This window comes from Prunus avium, chromosome 1 (genome assembly GCF_965620075.1).
Source record: "Prunus avium chromosome 1, drPruAviu1.hap1.1, whole genome shotgun sequence".
Classification (NCBI taxonomy): Eukaryota; Viridiplantae; Streptophyta; class Magnoliopsida; order Rosales; family Rosaceae; genus Prunus; species Prunus avium.
In genome coordinates this window covers 45,124,947-45,145,962 of record NC_142284.1, presented here as the reverse complement: position 1 = coordinate 45,145,962, position 21,016 = coordinate 45,124,947, and the positions used below count along the sequence as shown (strand labels likewise).

Below are 21,016 nucleotides of genomic sequence, written 5' to 3'. Positions count from 1 at the left end.
GTAGGTCAAACCAGGGGGTTAAAAAAATATTTAAAACGCCCAGAAAATTGTTCCTGCACGGGTAACCAAATTGAATAGTAACAGTTCCTTTCGTCGGTCTATGTATATATCTGTTTATCAACTGTAGATTTGACCTTGATTTCTTTATTTTTCCAGAAAAAAGCACGTCACTGTTGTTTAGTTTCTTTTTTAAAAAGGAAATTAATGGTAGACGAGTCCTTATTATTCCTGATCAAGAACCCAAAATGAATCCACACTCTAGTCTAGTCACCAGTCATCCATATATTTATTTTTTGTTTTCAACTTAATTTAGGGCTGATGAGATGAGATGGATCGTGCTAAACGTCTTCATGTCCTGTCAAATACTTTCCGCTGCCATGTCAATTTCTACGAAACAAATGGATTAGTTTTGTTCAGCCCACAAAAATATAATTGCAACTAGTGTTTAAAAATGTAAGTTTATTAATTTATCCTGGCTGGATAGAGCAGAATGGGCTAATGTAAGCCCTCAGCGCTTGAAGTCTGAATGGGCTAATTATGCATATTAAAAATATATCGATATCAGATTTGGTCCAAGGGAGAGTGAAAGAAAGAAAGAAAAAAAAGGGAAAAGGTAAGTGGATAAAATTGGAGTGGGAAAATCACCACTTATTCTTTAATATAATGTAGATATATAAAGGGAAAAGGTCAATGGGTGCGTTTGGTAAGTTAAGGAGATTTGAGGAGAAAGTTATACATTACACATGGACAAGTTTCCTCTTTTTTCTGCCTAAGACATGGACAAGTTTTGAGTTGTGAATTCAGTTGAAAAACAAGTTTCTTCTGTATATTTCATATTTCAACTGAGCTACGTACGTACATGATCTAACATTACTTCCCCTATAATGCATTCAATTAACTAATAATCAATACTTAATTAGTTAAGATCATAAACAGAAAGAAGAAAGAATGGCATCTGTGATTATACCACCGATGCCACCTTCGGCCCGTGATGATGCTCTCCATCTCTACCGTGCCTTCAAAGGTGATCGTTCTTTTCTGTTTCTTTTTTCCCTCTCTATGCATGTAACGTATATATTGTTCTTCTTTAATTTGGGAATGCCATTGCTTTTGGTAAACTAATAAACTGATGAATTCATGACAAGGATTTGGATGCGACACGGCAGCAGTGATCAATATTCTAGGGCACAGAAATGCAACACAGCGTGCTGCCATCCAAAAAGAATACCACGCCACCTACTCCGAAGACCTCAACAAGCGTTTGTCCTCCGAGCTTAGTGGACAACTCAAGGTAACTAATTATATTCATCGAGTATAATCAACCATAATTTCATGATCATGGCTTAATAATTTGATGATGTGCATGCAGAGAGCAGTGATAATGTGGATTCCTGATCCGGCAACGCGGGACGCGAACATCGTACGGCATGCTTTGGAGGGAGATGTTGATCTCAAAGCTGCCACTGAAGTCATATGTTCTCGAACTCCTTCCCAGATGCGACAATTCAAACAAATCTATTTCTCCAACTTTGACGTCGACCTTGTGGATGACCTTGCTACTAAATTATCCTCTGGAGATCACAAAAAGGTCACTTTACAATATTTTGTTTACCAAATATTTCAGTATATTACTTCTATAAAAAAAACCAAAAAAAATTGAAACATTGCCGCATGTGTTGTAAAGTTGCTGGTAGCATACATTAGTGTGCCACGGTACGAAGGTCCAGAATATGATCAAGCGATGGTGCAGAAGGATGCAGAAGCTCTCTATAAGGCAGGGGAGAAGAAATTGGGAACGGATGAGAAGGTTTTCATCCAAATTTTCAGTGAAAGAAGCAGGGCACATTTGGTTGCTGTTGGCGCTTCTTACCAAAGTTTGTACGGTCATTCATTGGAAAAGGTACCTCTGACTCTGAGTTCTGTCTCTTCTTCAACCTATATATATATATCATTTGCCTAAACTAAATCTACTTAACTCTGTGATCACTTCTATTGCAGGCAGTAACCAAGGAAACATCTGGGTATTTTTTTAATGCACTTTTGACAATTTTGCAGTGTGCTGACCATCCTGGCAAGTATTTTGCAAGGGTACTTACTGTCTTAAATTAATTAGACTTTGGTAAGGTTGGAGGAAAGGAAAGAAGAAGATTAGTTTAACATTATATTGATTTATTATAATCTGGAATTCGTTAATTGCAGGTTTTACACAAGGCAATGAAGGGTTTGGGTACGGATGACCCAACACTGATAAGGGTAATCGTGACAAGGACTGAGATTGATATGCAGTACATAAAGGCAGAATATCGGAATCAATATGGAAAATCATTGCATGATGCAGTTCAATCAGATACCTCTGGACATTACAAGGCCTTTCTTCTCTCTCTTTTAGGCACCAACCCTTAGCCAAAATCACTCTGCCAAGTATCAGGCTTCAAATTCTCTCTTTTAAGCAATCTAAGAGGCTTGAAATTAATTAGACAAAGCTTGATCGGTGGATGTTAAACAAGGTCAAAAGCTATGGCCTAAGCTGCAAGTTGTTTCTTAATCAGCTTGAAATGCAGACTGTCTCCTGCCTGGCTGGTCATACTTGAATGTATAGACTAGAGCTCTGAATTTTGTTTTGCAGGTGTGGTTTAGGTTCAAACTCGTGTAATAATATGTACATGAAAATTATAATCATCATATGTTTGTGATGAAATTAACCAGTCTACATGGGCTACCCCTCTCCCCTGTTTTTTCCCTTTCCATTTTTACCTTTGGGACATCTAGCACATAGTCCTAAACCAATGCGACAAATAGAAGGCTTCCTGCCTAATTATGCAGTAGTTTTCTGCTATGGTTAGCCTTCTCGATCGGTTTAGCAAGTTAAATAATTAGGCATAGCATATATATATTTACTAGCGATGGATATGTATATTCCAAAATTTGAACCTAAACGATTGTCAATCATTTGCTCCCTCAAATAGTTGAATTCCTTGAAAAGTGGCAAGCCACATTATATTTGTTATGCACCTAACCAAACAAGGAGCCACCCCAAACTTAGTGATCATGATAGTGGTGAACGGCAGCTTTAAATACAATCCCATTACTTGATTAAATTTTGCATATCTGACATAATTATCTTTCCCTAGTATTTCTCTTCATTTAATCCATATATACCTTCCTGCTCTTAATTTCCCTCCCCTTTTGAAACTGTCTCTTATTTATTATATCCTAATTAACCTCAGTCTCCTAGAAAAGCCATGGTTAGCAACTCAGCCATGGCTTGCCTTTATGAAAAAAACGTAGCTTCACGCCTTCATCTGGTGTTGGTGTTTTGCATTTCTTTGGTCGTTTCCGGCTTTGCAGAGCTTCAGAGGTTTCAACACGCAACAAAAGATGATGGGTCGCTTAGCTTTTTGGTGGTTGGAGATTGGGGCAGAAGAGGGTTCTATAACCAATCCGCAGTTGCTTTACAGGTCCTTGATTAATTCACTTTTATAACATTTGGGACTAATTTACCTTTTTCCCTCTGTTTCTGTTGTTTTTACGACTAATTAATTATATCTATTGACATGCAAGACAGATGGGAAGGATTGGAGAGCAATTAGATATAGATTTTGTTGTATCCACCGGAGATAATTTCTACGGCGATGGATTAAGGGATGTAAACGATCCAGCATTTTTGGAGTCCTTTAAGGACATTTACACAGCTACTAGCTTGCAAAAACAGTGGTATAGTGGTAAGTTTATTAACAAAATCCCCCTCATTCTCTGTAATTTTATCACATTTGTATCAATTAAGGATTTATGCATATATCGATCGTATTTGTGCAGTTTTAGGAAACCATGACTATAGGGGTGATACTGAGGCACAATTAAGCCCTGCCCTCCGAAAGATTGATAGCCGATGGCTTTGCCAGAGATCCTTTATTCTTAATACAGGTAAAATCACTTTTTTTATTTATTTATATTTTGCTTGTAGCTCAAGGTTTTGTGTTTGAATCCCCCTTCTTTATATCGCTTGTATATAAATAAATAAAACACTGAAAATCAACCATCTTAATGAATTTTTACTTTCAAAATTATATGTTCTTATTTAATTTTGCATACAATTTTGGTAGGAATTGCGGAGTTCTTTTTCGTGGACACCACTCCATTTGTGAACAAATACTTGGTTGACAAAGATCATAATTATGATTGGCGAGCAGTGTCTCCCCGTGGGACTTACATCGCTAACCTTCTGCAGGTAACTACTACTGCCTGTTACATTGGTTTTTATTCATTTATTTATGAAACACAACAAGATCACAAAATTTTGACGATGATTATGTTGATCACTGTAACAAGGATTTGAAAGTGGCATTGAACAAGTCAACTGCAAAGTGGAAGATAGTCGTTGGTCACCATGCGATCAGAAGTGTTGGACATCACGGCGACACTCCGGAGCTCATAAGTCTCCTCTTACCAATACTTAAGGTAATAATTTGCCCATCATTATTATATATTCGTTAATCAAAAGGCTCCGGAGATATATGAAATTATGATTAGGGTTTGATTTTATTGTGATGACTTTCAGGCTCACAATGTTGATATGTACATGAATGGACATGACCACTGTTTGGAGCACATTAGTAGCCTCGACAGGTAGAACAACAAGAACCCTAATTAATTAATTTCTTGAAGGAAACATGTGTCTGTATATTAATGATGGGTCTAAGCCAATTTTAATTACTTGATGAATTGCAGTCCGATTCAGTATTTAACAAGCGGGGCAGGTTCAAAAGCATGGAGAGGAGATGTTAAGAGTTATAACAATCGAGCCATGAAGTTCTTCTATGATGGCCAAGGTTTCATGTCTGTGAAACTGACCGGATCGGATGCTAAGATTGCATTCTATGATGTTTTAGGCAGGCTTTTGCACACCTGGAAGATGTCTAAGCCGCTTCACTCTACCATGTAATTATGAAGTGCTCGCCTCCCCATGGCAGAGAGGCCAACAACATGTCAGGAAAGGAAAATTACAACACAGCTAGTTGATCAGTTTTGTAAATTAAATTAGTAGTTGGGGATACGTACTCTGTGTACATATCATTACTGATTTCTAGGCTTCGTGTACATACGGGTTCTCTAGCTATATATATGTGTATTAATAACACAATATTTTATTCTTCTCTGATCGGTCCACATGATTTCCAAGTAGTCCTTGATTTTACTTAGATCCCCAGAGAACAGCAGCCTCATATTCATAGTTATTGATTTTGTCAAGTGCATGTGTTCTTTAAAAATAAAATAAAAAAGGTAATAATTCATTCTGATTCATTTGCTAAGCGGGTATGATTCTGTGTCGGGGAGTCGGGGACCTTGGGTATGGAATAATGGAACATGTGGTTGTTTATTTGGTTGGGCAATGGCGGAGCTACAAATTCTATCAAGGATGGTCAACTTTAAATAACTTTATAATTACATTAAACTTAGTTTTTATAAGAAAATATATTTACGAATTCATTATAATGATTATATTTCAATATCACAAATTTAATATCTTAGTAAGCATAACCTAAATTCTAGCAACCTAAAAATAATAAAAGAGTATCAAAAGTTGATTTTAGATAAAATGAGAAAATCAAATAAAATCCATGGCGCACACATATAAATGACATATGAAGACATGCAAACAAAAATAGATCATATTCATATTCATTGTAGACAATTTACATTTACGAGAATGGTCAGCAGTAAGTATAGTTATAAAACAACTTGGATAACATAGATAAATATAAGGTTTTCAAAATATTGAGAAGGGTCAAGTGACCCTTGTGGGCCTTAATTGGCTTCACCAATAGCACGGTGGAATGATCGTTATAATCTTCTTAGAAATCGAAGAAACTAAGAGTTATAATCTTAGTTGAGATGCCTTTTGATTATTCTGAATTATAATCTTAGTTGGGATGTCTATACTAGAGTTTCTTCGATCATGAATGATCGTTAGTGAAGGCGCATCAGATTGTCTTAATTTTGATGTTAGACCGTTTTGTTATTGTAATGGCCCTTTGTGGTTAATTTGTATTGGCATTTTGTGGCTAGTGGCTTTTTTAGCTGAATTATGAATGCAATCATAGAATTTCTAAATAAACAAATAAACTAAATTCACTTTCATATAATAATCCAAAATAAACCCATATATATGATATATAGGGGGCTTCTCCAATGCGAACTCTAAGATGTGAACTCGTTGCGAACTTTTGTTTTTAACCGTTGGAAGAAGAGCGAAAAGAAAGAAAATAAAGCCACACAAGCCATCCAACGGTTAAAAACAAAAGTTCGCAACGAGTTCGCATCTTAGAGTTCGCATTGGAGAAGGCCCCATGATATATATAGATATATGTGCACTCTGAGAGAGGTAACAACTGGACCGGAGTGGTAGTTTGAAGCAGTCTATTTAAAAATACTAAAATGAAAGGCCTGCACCTAACCATGACACTTTATATATGTAGTGACTACTGAACAGACAAATGCATGTGATAAAAGGTATTCTTTCGGTGGCGGTTTTTCCATCAGTTGAGTGACTACTCCTGGCACAGTGCGTTATTAGTGGAGAAATTTCTTGTCGATTTGTGTATAATTAATCGTAAACGACATGTGTGGCCTCGCGTACCCCATGCTCCATTATTCATTTTGTTAGCCTTAGCCCTTGCCATGTTGTCACCGATTCCATTTTGCCCTTTTGATATATATGTAATATTGTATTCTTCTTGCGAAGCAAACTATTGTCACCCTATCCAATCCAATAAGTGCCCAAATCATACGCATCCATATCTGTTTGTTTAATCTATATGTTTGTATAAAAAGACAGGTTTTGCCTTGGAGAGACCCTCAATACCATTTTAAGCTTCTTTTTTCCCATTTCTCTACTCTTCCCTCGTTCTTAATTAGCTAAGCCAAGGTAGCTATGGAAATCAAGACCACGATGACTATTGCAAATGTTTTGATCTCTGTTCTAGTTGTGTGCAGCTTGTCTTATGCAGCAGAGCTACCACGATTCCTGCACGCACCCAAAGCCGATGGATCTCTTAGCTTTTTGGTTCTTGGAGATTGGGGAAGAAGAGGAGCCTTCAATCAATCTCAAGTTGCTCTTCAGGTACTTCCATCCCATCTAACACTTGATTGTTTTCCTTTCCTCCTCTTCTCAAATTTTAATTTTCATAATAATCTTCTAATCTATTTTGTTCTTTTGCTCCTCCGTTTGGGGAATAATTCCGTTTATATTCTTTATACTCTCTATCTATCCAGTCTAGATGGTTCCATTCTTGGTCAAATAGCTGCTGTGCATGCATGATGTAGGAATGGCCCATTTCCAAACAACTAGGACACCTTTTTTATGTCTGAACTGAACACCATTATTTGTCTTCTTTGGATCCAATCAGCTTCTGACACAACACAAAGTATGGATTGGGTGTTTATTTGACTATATACAATAGTATTATTGGAGTATGTACTGTTCATAGCGCATATTTCTTTTTCTTGCGCTAAGTCTACATGTACATGGAAATTATTGGTTTCTGGAAAATAACGCTTTATTTCAAATGGGTTGTTCAGCTACTAAACTTCAATCATCTGGGACTGGTAGGTGTGAATTGCAACTTCAAATTTCATCCAGAAAAAGATTTCACCTTTACCATAAATAATAGTATAGTTTTTCGCCAACGGGGTCAATTGCCCAGTGAAAAACGGCATTGACTTAGATACTATCACTAGTTTTTTGGTTTGAAGTTATGTAAATATTAACAGAAAATATATACTTCAAATTTCTAGATGGGGATAATTGGAGAGAAGTTGGATATTGACTTTGTAATATCCACCGGGGATAATTTTTACGATAATGGATTGACGGGCATCGACGATCCAAATTTTGAAGACTCATTTACCAAAATCTACACAGCACCGAGCCTGCAAAAGCAATGGTACAATGGTACATATACATATCCCAATCCTCAAACTCTTGGACAATTAAATCCACACTAGTTTTAAAAGCAATATATATATATATAATAATGTTTTTGGTAATATTGCAGTTCTGGGTAATCATGATTATAGAGGTGATGTTGAAGCACAACTGAGTCCTGTTCTCAGAGAATTGGATCCCAAATGGCTTTGCTTGAGATCCTTCATAGTTGATACCGGTAAGGCTAGAGTGTACATCTCAAAATATTTATGTTCTAAAACAGAGGAAATAGTTTTATTAATCACATTATTGTTATTTTTCTATATCGGCAGAAATTGCAGAGCTTTTCTTTGTGGATACAACTCCCTTTGTTGATAAATATTTCACTCATCCAGAGGAGGCTGTCTATGACTGGAGTGGCATATTTCCCCGAAATGATTACTTATCAAATCTCCTCAAGGTATACTTCATTTCTCCTCAAATTTAGCTTAATCATCTTTCCAAATTTTCCAAACTAATTTAATTAGAATACTAGCTAGAATTAATATACTTTTGGTTTTGGTTTTGGTTTTGGCAAAGGATTTGGATTCAGCATTAAAAGAATCTACTGCAAAGTGGAAGATCGTGATTGGCCACCACACGATTAGAAGCGCTGGATATCATGGTGAAACAAAGGAGCTTGTAACACAGCTTCTCCCAATTCTTCTGGTACTTCATTTCATACTAAAAACACACTCACCTTTTCCTTTTTGTTTTTGTTTTTAATCAACGATGATCATGCATGCATGTCTTAAACTTTCAGGAGAACAATGTTGATCTTTACATGAATGGGCACGACCATTGCTTAGAACATATAAGTAGTCCCGACAGGTACTAGAATTCAATTAATCTTTTATATAATTTATTATTAGCCACTGCATTTTTGCTTTTGTTTTTGTGGGAAAATAACAATAATTTTACATATTTGCAGCCCACTTCAATTTGTAACAAGTGGTGGTGGGTCAAAGGCATGGAAAGGTGAAGTTAGCCGGTACAATCCAAGCGAAATGAAGTTGTATTACGATGGGCAGGGTTTCATGTCAGTGCAAATCACTGAAAGCCAAGTAGATATTGCCTTCTATGATATTTTTGGCAATGTCTTGCATAAATGGGCCACGTCAAACCAGCTTTACCCTACCATCCATGTAATGCAGAGGAGGAGGAGGAGGAGGAGGAGGAGAGCGTCGACTCGACATGCACCTGCATTGGTCATATTTAAGATTAATTCCTGTCAAATTATTAATTAATGCAACATAAATGCCATTGCCTTTGCCAGGGCTATACGCATGTGATTAATGGAAACTAGTTTTCTTGTCTTTCCGTCTCGGCTAATTCATCTTCTTTGCGGAAAGTCATTATCTTTGAATTGAAAGGGCCACAAAACTAAAACAACTGGGAAAGCAACGAATTATTAGCAATTGAAGGCAAAGAGTTTACCATAATTTAATTTTAGCTTACGCTTAACACGGACGGAAAACAGGAAAAGGAAGCTTTGATGTTTGGTGGTGTCCCCAAGTAATCAATCTTAGGGATTAATTTCAAACTTAATTGTTTATTTCTAAATAAGTAAGGTGAGTGAGAATGACGTGGAGATAAATTGATAGAGACAAAGGGACCAGGAAAAAAGGTGTAAGTTTTCTAAATGCCACCATATTTGTTTCTTCCAAAAAGAGATTTTATCACCGGCTTTTAAAAGGGAGAATAAAAAAAACAAAAAAGAGAGAGGCCAGGTCATCATATGCAATTAATTCGGTTAATAATGCATGCAAATTAAATTCTAGTAGAAATAAAATGAGAGCTTATTTATAAATACTAATGGGGAGCTACTCACTATATCTATATATATAGGCTCACATCACAACGCTATCCACCGAAGTCAGTTCTCTCATATTTTCTGCTAAAAACTCAAACATGGCTTCTTTTTCTACTTGTGATTCCAAAACCATATTTTTCTTCTTTGGCTTGACAGCAGCATGCCTGTCACTTTGTTCGGTTGGTTCTGTGGCTGAGCTTCAACGTTTTCAGCACCCACCAAAAGCAGATGGATCTCTTAGCTTCTTGGTTGTTGGAGATTGGGGAAGACGGGGACTCTACAACCAATCTCAAGTTGCCCTCCAGGTTTCTACATATCATTTTTTTCAGGGTCATGATCTCTGTACTTGATTGACAATTTGTATACGCGTATATGTTTGCATGTTTGTGATTATATGAACGATATATATGTTTGCATTGCATGTCTAGATTTCTATATTTCATGCTGCCATGGTTACCAAATTTCACCGTCTTTTTTTTGGTCGTCATCAATCCGAGTTCAAAATTTCACCATCTGGTAGGACCATATAATTTGATCATGAATGAATGTATTATGTATGGTTCCAAATTCCAATCTACATAAAGAGTGTTAGCTAGGGCTAGGGAGGGCATATTCTATTATGCTCTCAAGAGCCAGTATTAAATATTCGATGCATATTCTAAAAGGGTCCTTATCTCTGTCAATTTGGTTTAGCAATTGCCGTATACGAATTTAAGTAGCAACCATCCCCCATCATCAATAATTAAAACAAGAAAACAAGACTGGTTCTGGTTGGTTGTTTTGAAATTGACTGGTAGCTAGATATATTCTGGTTGGTGATTTTTTATTAGCAAACTTTAATCCTTAATTTGAATTGCAGATGGGTCTAATTGGAGAGACAGCAGACATAGACTTTGTCATCTCTACCGGTGATAATTTCTATGAGGATGGTTTAACAGGCGTGGATGATCCAGCATTCAATGAGTCATTTTCCAACATCTATACTGCCCCTAGCCTAAATAAGCAATGGTACAATGGTAAAATACATGCACCCCATCACCATGTTGAGTTAATTAACGTCATGAACTATTTCGTTAACTGGTAGTATAATTACATGATTAATGCAGTCTTGGGCAACCATGACTATCGGGGTGATGCTGAGGCACAACTGAGTCCCGTCCTCAGAAAAATTGATAGCAGATGGCTTTGCTTAAGATCATTCATTGTAAATGCAGGTAAGCCTTAGCCAACCCTACTTACTTACTTACTTACTTGTGTTATAATATATGTTATGTCACATTCATGAACACAAAAACAAAATGCAACAAAATGCAAGCTCAGCATTAATAAAACTAATTAATATATTTTGGTAGCAGAAATCGTAGACTTTTTCTTTGTGGACACAACCCCATTTGTGGATGATTACTTTACAAATCCAAAGAACCATACCTATGATTGGAGGGGCGTCACTCCTCGGGAGGATTATCTTTCCAATCTCTTGAAGGTAACGTTACACATTATTCTTATTCTTATTATCTTTGCCAATTGCCACTCAATTTATTTATTTATTTTTTTCATTTGGGGCATATCTCAATTTATATATATATATATATATATATATATATATATATATATATATATATATATATATATATATATATATATATAGGATGTGGATTCAGCACTAAAAGATTCGAGTGCAAAATGGAAAATTGTAGTGGGTCACCATACAATTAAAAGTGCAGGACATCATGGTGTCACCCAAGAGCTTGTAACCCAACTTCTCCCAATCCTCAAGGTACGTACGAATGTTCCTGATAAATAAATAAATTTCAACTATATTATATGTATATATATATAAGAAGAACCAAAACAAAAGATTTCCTTTTGAGTAACTGTAAAATAATATTTTAATTTATTATACGAATTGTTTCCACTTTTCATCAGGCAAATAATATCGATTTTTATGTGAATGGACATGACCATTGCTTGGAGCACATCTCTGATACTCACAGGTAATTAACAAATAAAAACAAACTTGGGTTAATGTATGTAAACACCAATTGATTTGGTTGTGAATGCAGTGAAATTAATTTCTTCACAAGTGGAGGTGGCTCCAAGGCATGGAGAGGTGATATAAAGCGGTGGAGTCCAGAGGAACTCAAGTTGTATTACGACGGCCAAGGTTTCATGTCAATCCAAATGACCATAGCCTCTGCTGATATAGCATTCTACGATGTCTTTGGCAATGTTTTGCATAAATGTAGCCTCTCCAAATACCTTCGCTCAGCCACGGACAGAACTTTCTCCTAAGCTTAAAATACTCACTCATTCTAATTATTTACTGTAAGCTCATTACCATAAATAATAAATAATAAGGCATCGTCAAATTATCTTTTACATTAAAATGTTACTCAAATAGTTGGAACATAAATTCTTCCTAGTCATATTGGGCAAAAAATAAACTACTTTTCATCCAATGATACATTAAATATAGATTGCTGTGTTCTCCAGTGTGGTAAGCTCATTACCAGTTCTCTATGTAACTTGCGGGCATAATCTTCCCACATAGCGATTGCAATCGTAAAATCAACCCAATTAAAGGAATGTCGTGCACTCTCAACGAATGTCGCATTGCTAAATACAGAGTCTACTAGACGAACATCCTTTGCAAATAAAGATTTGAGGCAAACAAATCTCTCCCTCTGTGATTGTGACAAGAATACCACCGAGGTAGTTTCTTCTACTTTGGCAGATTTGAAATCAGGAGCTTTCCAACAGTAGAATTGTACAACCTGAGGCATATCATGAGCAAAGCAGGTTTAATAACAGACTTAACCTTAGGGAAATTATAAGTTTAAGAAGTACTGCACAGAGAAATCTCAAACTATGCTGGTAAGAAGAACGTCTATATTCTCACATGATCAAGGGATTCAACATTCTCCGTTTATTCGAGATTTTCACTATTGCTTGAGTTTGAAAATGTATTTACCGAGCATGCATTCATCTTCACCTTAACATGAACAGCAAATGAGAGTGGGCATTCGGTTGAATACCTGAAGTGCATGCAAGATGTTGATGAACTCATGCTCAAACAACTCATCTCCCCTTGTTAATCGCAGTGGCTCCATCAGTAACTCAGACATATTTGAACAGTAGCTCTTGTCTTGATGGAAAAGTAGATCGTATCCAAGAACATGCAATCTTGCCCAGCATATATCAAAACCCAACTGCTGATCAGAAGAAGCTTGGTCTGGTGAAAACCAGTACATATTACTGGATGCTGGCAAAGGCAGGCATAATTCAGGAGCATTATCATGCAAAAAATTCTGTGACAGAAGGGTTATAAGTTTAGCATCCTCATCATAGGTAGCATCACGACTAAACCATAATGCCAGTGTGAGTCTTTCCCCATCAGTAATCTGTCAAATGATACTTAAGCATAAGAAAACAATGCAATTTAGATACAGTCATATCAGACAGCAACTCTGCATCTAAAGACCCAAAAAGAAGACAAAAGAGAACGATTAACATCCCCAATTTTCACCAAACAGGATGGAAGACCATGAGATTTAGTTGTACCAGTAGCATATACAAAACAAGGCACAACCAAAATAAAAACTTAAATCTTTCACTTTATTTATAATGGGAGAATTGATCTGTTGCGCCACTATAAACAGACACACACACACAGTTGAATGTACCTCATCAACAGAATGAATGTTGCGGCTGTCAGCTGTGTATATCACAACATCCTGACAAATACAATATTTTGATGAGTAAGGCAATCAATCACATGTTGAAATAGACTGGACAATAAGGCATTTAATACACCTCTATCACATTGTTGTTTTCTCATTATATATATTCCTAATCTTACGACTTTAAGACTCTTGTTGTTTAAGAGACTCACATTTTCAATTCCCATGTATGTACTGTTTAAAGAAACTGGAAAACCTCCTCATATAAGCTTCAGTCACTTACCCCACCTGATGGAACGATAGTTGCTGGATCCCCATCCTGGAAGTGAAAAAGTCCACCTTTGAAATCATTCCCGTAACTATTCAAATAACAGACTGCCTTTTACAAAAGGAATTAGGAAAACCATCAGCAGAAAGACTAAACAAGACATTAAAAAAAATGCGACAGTAACAAAAGCGTTGTATGTGGACAAGGGGAGATTAAAGCCATGGTATTTGCAACTGCCAAATTGAAAAAAGATCAAATAAACCATTCAAAAGATAGCTCGACATCAATAATTAAAAGACGAGAATCACAACCAACTTCCAATTAAAATAGGTAAATGAAAGTTATCATCAGAGGGCACTTGACCAAGGAAACACTATATATCCCTAACATTAATATCTTCAGCAAGTCGCATACACACCGCAAAGTCACGCTGCTTAAGATAGGGCCTGTTGTCATCACTATGCCACCCAATGCTCGATCCTCTACTCCAGCTGAAGGACGATGAATAGTATTATCAGATAAAGAGAGTTGAAAAGATAAATGAGAAAGCATCCATAGACACTCTAGAGAATCAAGTAGCAAAATACAATGTTGGAAATATAAAGGAGTTCCAAAGACATCTAAATAAAAATTCAGACTCACTCTCTTCCCGATTATAGAGCAATGTTATATTTATATTGCAAAGTTATTCTAACAAATTGAGTTAGAAATACGTTTATTACCAAAGGGTTATGAGGAAAATAAATCTGTTCCATACTTCAACAGAAACAGACTGGGCAGTTTTTCCTCAAAATTAATTTGTTCCATTATTAATATTACCTATCTGAGGACATTCTTATCTTTTCTTTGAAAAATCTAAGAAGGAAGAATAAGAGTTAAGGGAGGTGCCTACCTGATCAAACCGGTGAATTCAACAAAGAGTTCATAATGGCACCCAAAGAATTCCTCTACCTTCTCCTTCAACCTCTCTGCCAGTTATTCAGTCACATATGATATAACATACCCAAATTCAAAACTATAATCAAAAGGAAAGAAAGAAAAATGAAAACAAAAAAAAGGGCAGGAAGGTAGCGAACCAGCTAATAGTGGTGAGGGTTTGTTTCAGTTATAAATACCTCTGATGGGGACGAAGGGCATGATGAGGTGGGCAGAATTGGTGGCTATGAGATGTGAAAGAGTGGTTGAGAACACATGGGGTCTGTACCCAACCGTACAATTGCTCTTGTGGATAAACTCCAGTTCCTTGCATTCTTGGAAGGAAAGGAAGTTGTGGAGGATGAGGCGACGACCATGTTCTTCTGCTTCTTCTGGGTCTCCCATTTTCATCTTCTGTATTGCACTGACCCGACCCGTGAGTTGGGACTTGTATTAGACAGAAATTAATCAAAAGGAAAGGGAAAAATATAAACCCACAGTTTTATGCTGTGCTGAGTTCACCAGTGCTATGAGACTCGTGATTTGTTATTTTCACTAACTTTATTTTATGGGTTGCAATTTGCAAACTGTTTTTTCGGTCCAAAGATGAAGTTCTTGATTAACATTTGCAATTTGCAAACTTTAAAAGGAGTAGTATTAGGTATTAGTTAATTTTCAACTCAAATTAGATTAAAGTTTTCTACTCCCAAAACCTTTCTACTTCATCTTCCATGACAATTTTTTCTGCTAATCCATAATCAGGTTAGGAGGAAACAAATTTGTTGCACTGCATGGCGTTATATATCTCAAACAATCAAATAAGATCCACACACACATCAAAATTTCCGAACTAGATAAGGAAAAAGGGCCAAATATAGATTAAGAGTGCTTTTCACCTACTTTAAGAGTTCATATAATAAGGGGGAAAAAAGAAGAGGACAAGGGATCTCAATTCTCAGAGAGAACTGAAAAAGTTCTTCCGCCTGTTCCTCTCGCTAGTATGATTTTTGGTTTCACTCTTGCCGCTCTTTACATTTGTTTCCAACTCATTGCAGTTTGCAGCCTACCCTGTTTCTTCTTAAGAACCTCTCTCTCTCACTCTCCTAAACTGCTCCAGCCTGATTGCTTGCTGCCGTCTTGTCAGAGGTCTGCTGTTCTTCTTCCTTAACGGCTGTTCTTCCGCTGCCAGTCCCCTCTGCACTTCCATTGCAGTCTTGTCTTTGAGCTTTCCCATCCGATTTTCCTTTCGGAGAAGCACTTGTACTGTGGTTGGATTTTCCAGATCCATTGTCTTTATCTCTCGGGGAAGGAGTCTCAACAGTAGGGCTCATTTCAGTTGCAGTACCAGGCAACTGTTGAGGAGCTGATGAGTTACCTGAACCTGGGGGAGGAAGGAAAACTCCGGTGCCAGGTAGAGGGATGCGAGGTGGAGGATGCCTGGGAGCTGCTGGCCATCCAGCCGAACCAGGTGGGATAGGAACTGCTGCAGCAAAAGGTATGGCTGGTCCTACCGGGGCAGGCACAAACAATGGCTGGATGCCATTTTGAGGTGGAAGTTGAGAACGTATTGGTGGGGCTGGCAATACACCAGTAGTTGGAACTGCTGCATAGTGCTTGGGACCAGTAGGATGGCGAATGTGATTCGGAGATCTACTGGGTGGTGGACCCCAGTAAGATGACTGGGCTGGAGCAGGTGCAGGAAAACGTTGACCATCGCTCGTTGTGGATTTTTTTGGTTGTGACTTTGTAAAAGTAACAAGTATCCGTTGCTTGCGAATGGAAGGTATTGCATGTTTTGCAAAGTCTGCGGATTTCCCTTGCATCAACAGGATGGATCTGCAGGGTCATGGTGGAACACCTTAAGTCAGGAATATGGCACAAATAAATTACAGTTGAATCTCAAATGAAACTAAGCAGCCTGGAAGAGTAGAAAATTTCATTTGTCTTTAAGAAACCTGCAAGCACCAATAAAGTCAGCTGTTGTAGCTTCCTACATAAGAAGCACAACAATGACCATGGTTTCTTCCTGAACTAATGGACGCACCAATTAGAGCCCACCAGACATTGTAAGATAAGAGAGACGATGAAATAACGATGTTTTGATCTGAATTATGCAACTCATATTCTTGCAGCATCCAAAAGCAAGAAGGAAAAATGTGTTATAGTTAGTATGACTAATGTAATGATTTCTAGTGGATGTCTTCCGGAATACAAGGGTTACAAGATCATCTTAGTGCAACTTTTTCTCTAGCAAGTAACCCTAACTTGATTCCAATCTTTTTAAAACAATAGTATTCAAGCTTACTTTATTCTGGAAAGATGACAACAGTTATATATCAGAACTCAAAAGTAGCAACCAACAAAAAGAAAACTTTTAAAAAATGGTATCAATTGAGAGTAGTCAGAAAGGGTACCCAGGGGTAAGAGAAAGCCTGAGGGAGCCTTTATAATCCCCAGGATGGTCCATTAATAATACTCTCCCAAAAGTCATGTCACATTCTGTCAGGTAGAGCGCGCAAACAGGCCTTCCAAACCAAGACGGCCATGTGTGAGGTTGCGAATGATCACCCTACAAATAATAATCACAAAAATTACAATATCTTAGAGAACTGTGCATTTATTCAATCCTACAAACAAATTGTGCACTGTTAGCAACCTCATTATAGACATCAATGATACAAGAGTCTGGCTTCACAGTCATAACATGCATCCCAACTAAGCGATCGATAACATCCTGCAGCAAGGAAGGGATGGGTTCTATCTTCCGATCTACATATTTCATTAAAAAGAAAATTCAACAGATGGAGTTTGAGTAAAATGTGAGTAGCCTTTCCCTACATTGACAAAAGATAAAACAAAATTCCAAATCTTTTATCAAAAGATCATAGTAAATTGCAACATGCCTTTGGAGGTCCCTGCAGAAATTTCATCTTCAGGTGGAGCATCTGCAATAGGGATGCCCAACTGAATCATTTCTCTTCCATGTCCCTTCATGGGCCTCTTTGAGACCACATATGTCTGACCTGTTTCTCATCACAAAGAGATAAAGATATTATTGACAACTATTAATTTTAAGAGGAAAAACCCTTTCTCAGATCACAAGTATTGACAACTTGAAGGCTTCCAAAGAAGTAAAATTAATACTCTTCTAAGAATGAAATACAAATTATTTCTAAACCATGCCATCATGGATTTGTAGACTTGCCTTGCAATTGTCTTCTTTTTCCGGCAGCCCTCAAATCATTTACCAAAGAAACAAGTTTCAAGACTTCTGCGTCACCGAGAAAATCTTCATACAATTTCAGTCCATCAACCACATTAACCTAAAAAAAAAAGTTAAAATTTTCCACATCAATCTACTGATTCTGAACGAACTAGAAGTAAAAAAGATAGTATCAAATGGAGTAACTACCGTCTTTCCATCAGATGTCTCATTGCCCAAAAAAGTCTTTGGGACAATGGAAAGGTTCTGCTTCTGATTCTGAATTTGGATCGAATGTGATTCATTCACTGGAAAAAGAAAACAGAATCCCAACTTTAAATACAATAGTAACAGGATAGAACAAAACAAAACTGTCATGTCATGATAGGTGGTGTATAGTAGCCAGCAAGAGAAAGAGGGGCAGAGAGATATTATGGCAACCCATGAATTGGAATGGTCAAGTCCCCTACTAGAAACAATGCACCCCATAATGGCAACCCATGAATTGGAATGGACAAAGTGTATAACCTTTAGTGCTTGGGGTGCAACCATCCACTTCTACAACTTCCGGTTCTGAATTTTCAGATATGGTACCCTGGGAATCCCCGAAACTCCTCAAGTTGCCATCTTCTTGAGGTTTCGTAAGAGCATCTGTCACAGCAATCATAAATAAGTAACAACAAGGCATTACTTCAAAGCATCCTTCTTCATTTCTACAATTGAGAATTGTTCAAATTTATACAATGCAGATAATACAAGTTTTCATGTGTATGCATATATGAGCTTAACGGGGGAGTAAGAAGTACTGATGTTAATTGGAGGTCATTATACTCAGTTTTGGAGTTTATATCAGAGAATGGAAAAGGAGGTCTTACTACGTTATCATTGTGGACAAAAGGATAAATAAATTCATATGCAATTTGAACAATACACTGCTTTTTTGAATAATGGAATATGTAACAAGCATAATCTCACTTCCCAGTAAAGAAAGCTAACTCTAGGGTGAAATCACAACTGGTGGAGTGTAGGTCAGCTAATGAAGCAGAAAATTACACGACCACGAGACAGACTGCTACTTATTTACAACTTTTAGGACGGCACATTTGCCCTGGGTGAAGGCGGACTTCATGAGATGGTTTTTGGCTTATTTAGTCTTTACAGAACATTTTCACCACACTTTCCTTATCAGGTCACAAGTTATGAATTTATAAACTACTAAAATATAGATTCTTAACCTTTTGCCAATAACAACTCAAGAAAATTCCTAGCATGACATATGCTTCTTTAAAAGATTAGGTTTTTTGGTTCAGCTCTAAGGTTTTCTGATTTCATTACCATAAAACCAGCATTTACTACGCAATTATATGGGCACCAAATTATCAATCCTAAACCCAAAAGTTACCTTTTTTCTCTCCAGCGGGCGCTAAACCCTTATCATTTAACTTCCCAACCTCCCCACCAGGCTCAACTTCCTCACCTACTTCGCTCCCCCGCTCAAATTTCTCTGGAGCCACAACCCCCGAAGAATTCCCATCATTACTATGAGACTCTAGGGTAGAATTATGTCCCTCCTTGAAAGCCTCAGCCCTCTGTTGGCCCTTGTTAAACCCCACACCAGATCTCTTGAACTCCTTGCCCCCCGCTTTTACAGGATCATAGTACCTCTGCTGCCTCCTCCAGGCAACGTGTTGCAGTGCATAAATCACCTCGGCAACCGAAAAGTACTGCTGCATATGAAGCACGGGGTTCCAATTGCACCTCCTCTGCTGGATACACCCGATAACCACGTCGTACTCGCCTGGCTCCCCAACAGCACGCAAATGGTGGCAAAGGGAGTCTATAATGGCATTTGCAGCTGCGAATTCTCCGCGCAGCCACGAGATGAATCCATCACGCTCGTCCGGGAACCACTGACGGTGGTGCTGGGGGATCTCGCCGCCTCCAACGGCCCCACCGCCACCACCACTAGGGAACTGCATTTTGTCCGATAAAACCACATTTCCCGATGGCATTGTCATGAGAACCCACTATACCAAATTCACTACTACCACATATAAAGCATGCCTCAGTACTCCCAGATCCAATAAATCAAGGAACGTCTATATTCTAAATCCCGCACAATTCAAGCAGATCCCACGAAATCAATGCCCTAATCTAGCAGGAATCAGCTTAAATACCACAAATTTCTTCAATTTTTCCACATTTACGATAATAAAGTTAGCAAATTTCTGAAGAACAATGCAAAACCTGAAATGGGTTTCCCTTATTTTGTTCAAACTTCGCACCGATCCCACAAAATTACTGAATTTAGGCGAATTGTGTTAGCTGAGAGGTGAAAAACCGAGCTGGGTCAGTAGGAACTGCGGGGATGAATTAGTCAGATCTAGAAATGGGATTTGTGGGAACAGAAAGTAAGATCAAAAGGGTGTATCACCGTGTGTATTCATTCGTGTAAGAGAGTTGGGGGGGGCTGAGTGAGTCTCAGTCAGTGGCGTAGAGATTGGGGTGGGGTTTCAAAGAGTAAGATCTAGGGTTTGGGAAAATGTAGATTGTGCGCGTGTGAAGTGAGAGCTAAGATGAAGAATGGCTTATTGAGCACGCATTTGGTCTTAAATGGTGGCTGTGAAACCCTCTCTCTCTCTATCTCTCTATACTTGAGGGAAGGAAGCTCAGTGTGGAAGGGACCAAGAGAGCATATTCTTGAATGTAGGGGTATTTGAGTCATTGTGTTAGGGTTTTTCGAAACTAGTTTTAATTTAATTTTTCGGGAGTCTTCTCCCTCTGGGATTGAGATTGAGTTCATAATTAGCCGTTTTTTCCTGCCTTGTATAAGCTACCTAAACCACACTCCACAATCCACAATCCACAATCCACATGGTCTAGTTTCGTCACTTTTGTAACAAGTTAACAACTATATCTTCCTAAACTAATTTTGGCATTTCCTATTTTAGGTACCTCGACTGAACATTATAGTCTAGTAAGTATACACCATATGTTGTTATTCTCAACTCTATTTTTGCACTCTGCTTACTACAAATCTAACAATCTCAAATTTTGAATCATCATCACGAAATCATTTTTTATGTTTTTTTACAAATCTATATGAAACGTAAGTATCGAAAATTAAATTAAAGCCTTCTTAGCTAAAAAATTAACAAAAATAAAAAAAGACCGT

At 37.5% G+C, this 21,016-nt stretch overlaps 6 protein-coding genes across 7 annotated transcripts; 4 read left to right on the top strand and 2 right to left on the bottom strand.

Moving 5' to 3' along the window:
* Window positions 1-892: 892 nt before the first annotated feature.
* ANN5 (annexin 5) lies at window positions 893-2,717 on the top strand. The gene is made up of 6 exons (XM_021965497.2): window positions 893-1,024; window positions 1,146-1,291; window positions 1,370-1,588; window positions 1,685-1,900; window positions 1,999-2,088; window positions 2,200-2,717. The coding sequence occupies exons 1-6, from the start codon at window positions 949-951 to the stop codon at window positions 2,401-2,403; spliced, it is 951 nt and encodes a 316-aa protein (XP_021821189.1). The 5' UTR covers window positions 893-948; the 3' UTR covers window positions 2,404-2,717.
* Window positions 2,718-3,122: 405 nt separating this feature from the next.
* On the top strand, window positions 3,123-5,156 carry LOC110762783 (purple acid phosphatase 17-like). The gene is made up of 7 exons (XM_021965468.2): window positions 3,123-3,458; window positions 3,566-3,722; window positions 3,817-3,924; window positions 4,104-4,228; window positions 4,330-4,458; window positions 4,559-4,626; window positions 4,729-5,156. Exons 1-7 carry the CDS (start codon window positions 3,243-3,245, stop codon window positions 4,940-4,942), a joined length of 1,017 nt encoding a protein of 338 aa, XP_021821160.1. The 5' UTR covers window positions 3,123-3,242; the 3' UTR covers window positions 4,943-5,156.
* A 1,479-nt stretch (window positions 5,157-6,635) lies between these two features.
* LOC110762746 (purple acid phosphatase 8) lies at window positions 6,636-9,283 on the top strand. Its single transcript, XM_021965427.2, has 7 exons — window positions 6,636-7,120; window positions 7,795-7,951; window positions 8,055-8,162; window positions 8,257-8,384; window positions 8,504-8,632; window positions 8,727-8,794; window positions 8,895-9,283. The coding sequence occupies exons 1-7, from the start codon at window positions 6,932-6,934 to the stop codon at window positions 9,208-9,210; spliced, it is 1,095 nt and encodes a 364-aa protein (XP_021821119.1). The 5' UTR covers window positions 6,636-6,931; the 3' UTR covers window positions 9,211-9,283.
* Window positions 9,284-9,798: 515 nt separating this feature from the next.
* LOC110762747 (purple acid phosphatase 8) lies at window positions 9,799-12,163 on the top strand. Its single transcript, XM_021965428.2, has 7 exons — window positions 9,799-10,081; window positions 10,636-10,792; window positions 10,883-10,990; window positions 11,132-11,259; window positions 11,425-11,553; window positions 11,703-11,770; window positions 11,840-12,163. The coding sequence occupies exons 1-7, from the start codon at window positions 9,875-9,877 to the stop codon at window positions 12,066-12,068; spliced, it is 1,026 nt and encodes a 341-aa protein (XP_021821120.1). The 5' UTR covers window positions 9,799-9,874; the 3' UTR covers window positions 12,069-12,163.
* On the bottom strand, window positions 12,137-15,250 carry LOC110762745 (2-oxoglutarate (2OG) and Fe(II)-dependent oxygenase superfamily protein). Of its 2 annotated transcripts, none has more exons than XM_021965426.2 (7): window positions 14,840-15,250; window positions 14,617-14,692; window positions 14,143-14,215; window positions 13,740-13,835; window positions 13,460-13,510; window positions 12,812-13,084; window positions 12,137-12,550 (listed from the first exon to the last, which is right to left on the bottom strand). In XM_021965426.2, the coding sequence occupies exons 1-7, from the start codon at window positions 15,048-15,050 to the stop codon at window positions 12,221-12,223; spliced, it is 1,110 nt and encodes a 369-aa protein (XP_021821118.1). In that variant the 5' UTR covers window positions 15,051-15,250; the 3' UTR covers window positions 12,137-12,220. The 2 variants fall into 2 exon arrangements, with proteins under 2 accessions (XP_021821118.1, XP_021821117.1); XM_021965425.2 differs by having other exon boundaries at window positions 12,812-13,177; window positions 14,840-15,239.
* Window positions 15,251-15,490: 240 nt separating this feature from the next.
* LOC110762744 (hydroxyproline-rich glycoprotein family protein) lies at window positions 15,491-20,502 on the bottom strand. Its single transcript, XM_021965424.2, has 8 exons — window positions 19,244-20,502; window positions 18,370-18,492; window positions 18,052-18,149; window positions 17,845-17,962; window positions 17,543-17,662; window positions 17,296-17,408; window positions 17,054-17,208; window positions 15,491-16,475 (listed from the first exon to the last, which is right to left on the bottom strand). The coding sequence occupies exons 1-8, from the start codon at window positions 19,857-19,859 to the stop codon at window positions 15,743-15,745; spliced, it is 2,076 nt and encodes a 691-aa protein (XP_021821116.1). The 5' UTR covers window positions 19,860-20,502; the 3' UTR covers window positions 15,491-15,742.
* Window positions 20,503-21,016: the final 514 nt, after the last annotated feature.

What these genes read in the sequence shown, in the direction of transcription:
- LOC110762747 (XM_021965428.2), top strand. Translation starts at nt 9,875, where the DNA reads ATGGCTTCTTTTTCTACTTGTGATTCCAAAACCATATTTTTCTTCTTT. An exon ending in AATCTCAAGTTGCCCTCCAG is followed by an intron (nt 10,082 to 10,635) that starts GTTTCTACATAT and finishes TTTGAATTGCAG; the next exon opens with ATGGGTCTAATTGGAGAGAC. An exon ending in ATCATTCATTGTAAATGCAG is followed by an intron (nt 10,991 to 11,131) that starts GTAAGCCTTAGC and finishes TTTTGGTAGCAG; the next exon opens with AAATCGTAGACTTTTTCTTT.
- LOC110762783 (XM_021965468.2), top strand. Translation starts at nt 3,243, where the DNA reads ATGGTTAGCAACTCAGCCATGGCTTGCCTTTATGAAAAAAACGTAGCT. An exon ending in AATCCGCAGTTGCTTTACAG is followed by an intron (nt 3,459 to 3,565) that starts GTCCTTGATTAA and finishes CATGCAAGACAG; the next exon opens with ATGGGAAGGATTGGAGAGCA. An exon ending in ACATCGCTAACCTTCTGCAG is followed by an intron (nt 4,229 to 4,329) that starts GTAACTACTACT and finishes CACTGTAACAAG; the next exon opens with GATTTGAAAGTGGCATTGAA.
- ANN5 (XM_021965497.2), top strand. Translation starts at nt 949, where the DNA reads ATGGCATCTGTGATTATACCACCGATGCCACCTTCGGCCCGTGATGAT. An exon ending in CCTCTGGAGATCACAAAAAG is followed by an intron (nt 1,589 to 1,684) that starts GTCACTTTACAA and finishes TGTGTTGTAAAG; the next exon opens with TTGCTGGTAGCATACATTAG. An exon ending in CTGGCAAGTATTTTGCAAGG is followed by an intron (nt 2,089 to 2,199) that starts GTACTTACTGTC and finishes CGTTAATTGCAG; the next exon opens with GTTTTACACAAGGCAATGAA.
- LOC110762744 (XM_021965424.2), bottom strand. Translation starts at nt 19,859, where the DNA reads ATGACAATGCCATCGGGAAATGTGGTTTTATCGGACAAAATGCAGTTC. An exon ending in AAAAAGAAGACAATTGCAAG is followed by an intron (nt 17,663 to 17,844) that starts GCAAGTCTACAA and finishes GATGAGAAACAG; the next exon opens with GTCAGACATATGTGGTCTCA. An exon ending in AGGCTTTCTCTTACCCCTGG is followed by an intron (nt 16,476 to 17,053) that starts GTACCCTTTCTG and finishes ATGACCCTGCAG; the next exon opens with ATCCATCCTGTTGATGCAAG.
- LOC110762746 (XM_021965427.2), top strand. Translation starts at nt 6,932, where the DNA reads ATGGAAATCAAGACCACGATGACTATTGCAAATGTTTTGATCTCTGTT. An exon ending in ATCCTTCATAGTTGATACCG is followed by an intron (nt 8,163 to 8,256) that starts GTAAGGCTAGAG and finishes CTATATCGGCAG; the next exon opens with AAATTGCAGAGCTTTTCTTT. An exon ending in ACTTATCAAATCTCCTCAAG is followed by an intron (nt 8,385 to 8,503) that starts GTATACTTCATT and finishes GTTTTGGCAAAG; the next exon opens with GATTTGGATTCAGCATTAAA.
- LOC110762745 (XM_021965425.2), bottom strand. Translation starts at nt 15,050, where the DNA reads ATGAAAATGGGAGACCCAGAAGAAGCAGAAGAACATGGTCGTCGCCTC. An exon ending in CTATCGTTCCATCAGGTGGG is followed by an intron (nt 13,511 to 13,739) that starts GTAAGTGACTGA and finishes TGTATTTGTCAG; the next exon opens with GATGTTGTGATATACACAGC. An exon ending in ACATCTTGCATGCACTTCAG is followed by an intron (nt 12,551 to 12,811) that starts GTATTCAACCGA and finishes GATATGCCTCAG; the next exon opens with GTTGTACAATTCTACTGTTG.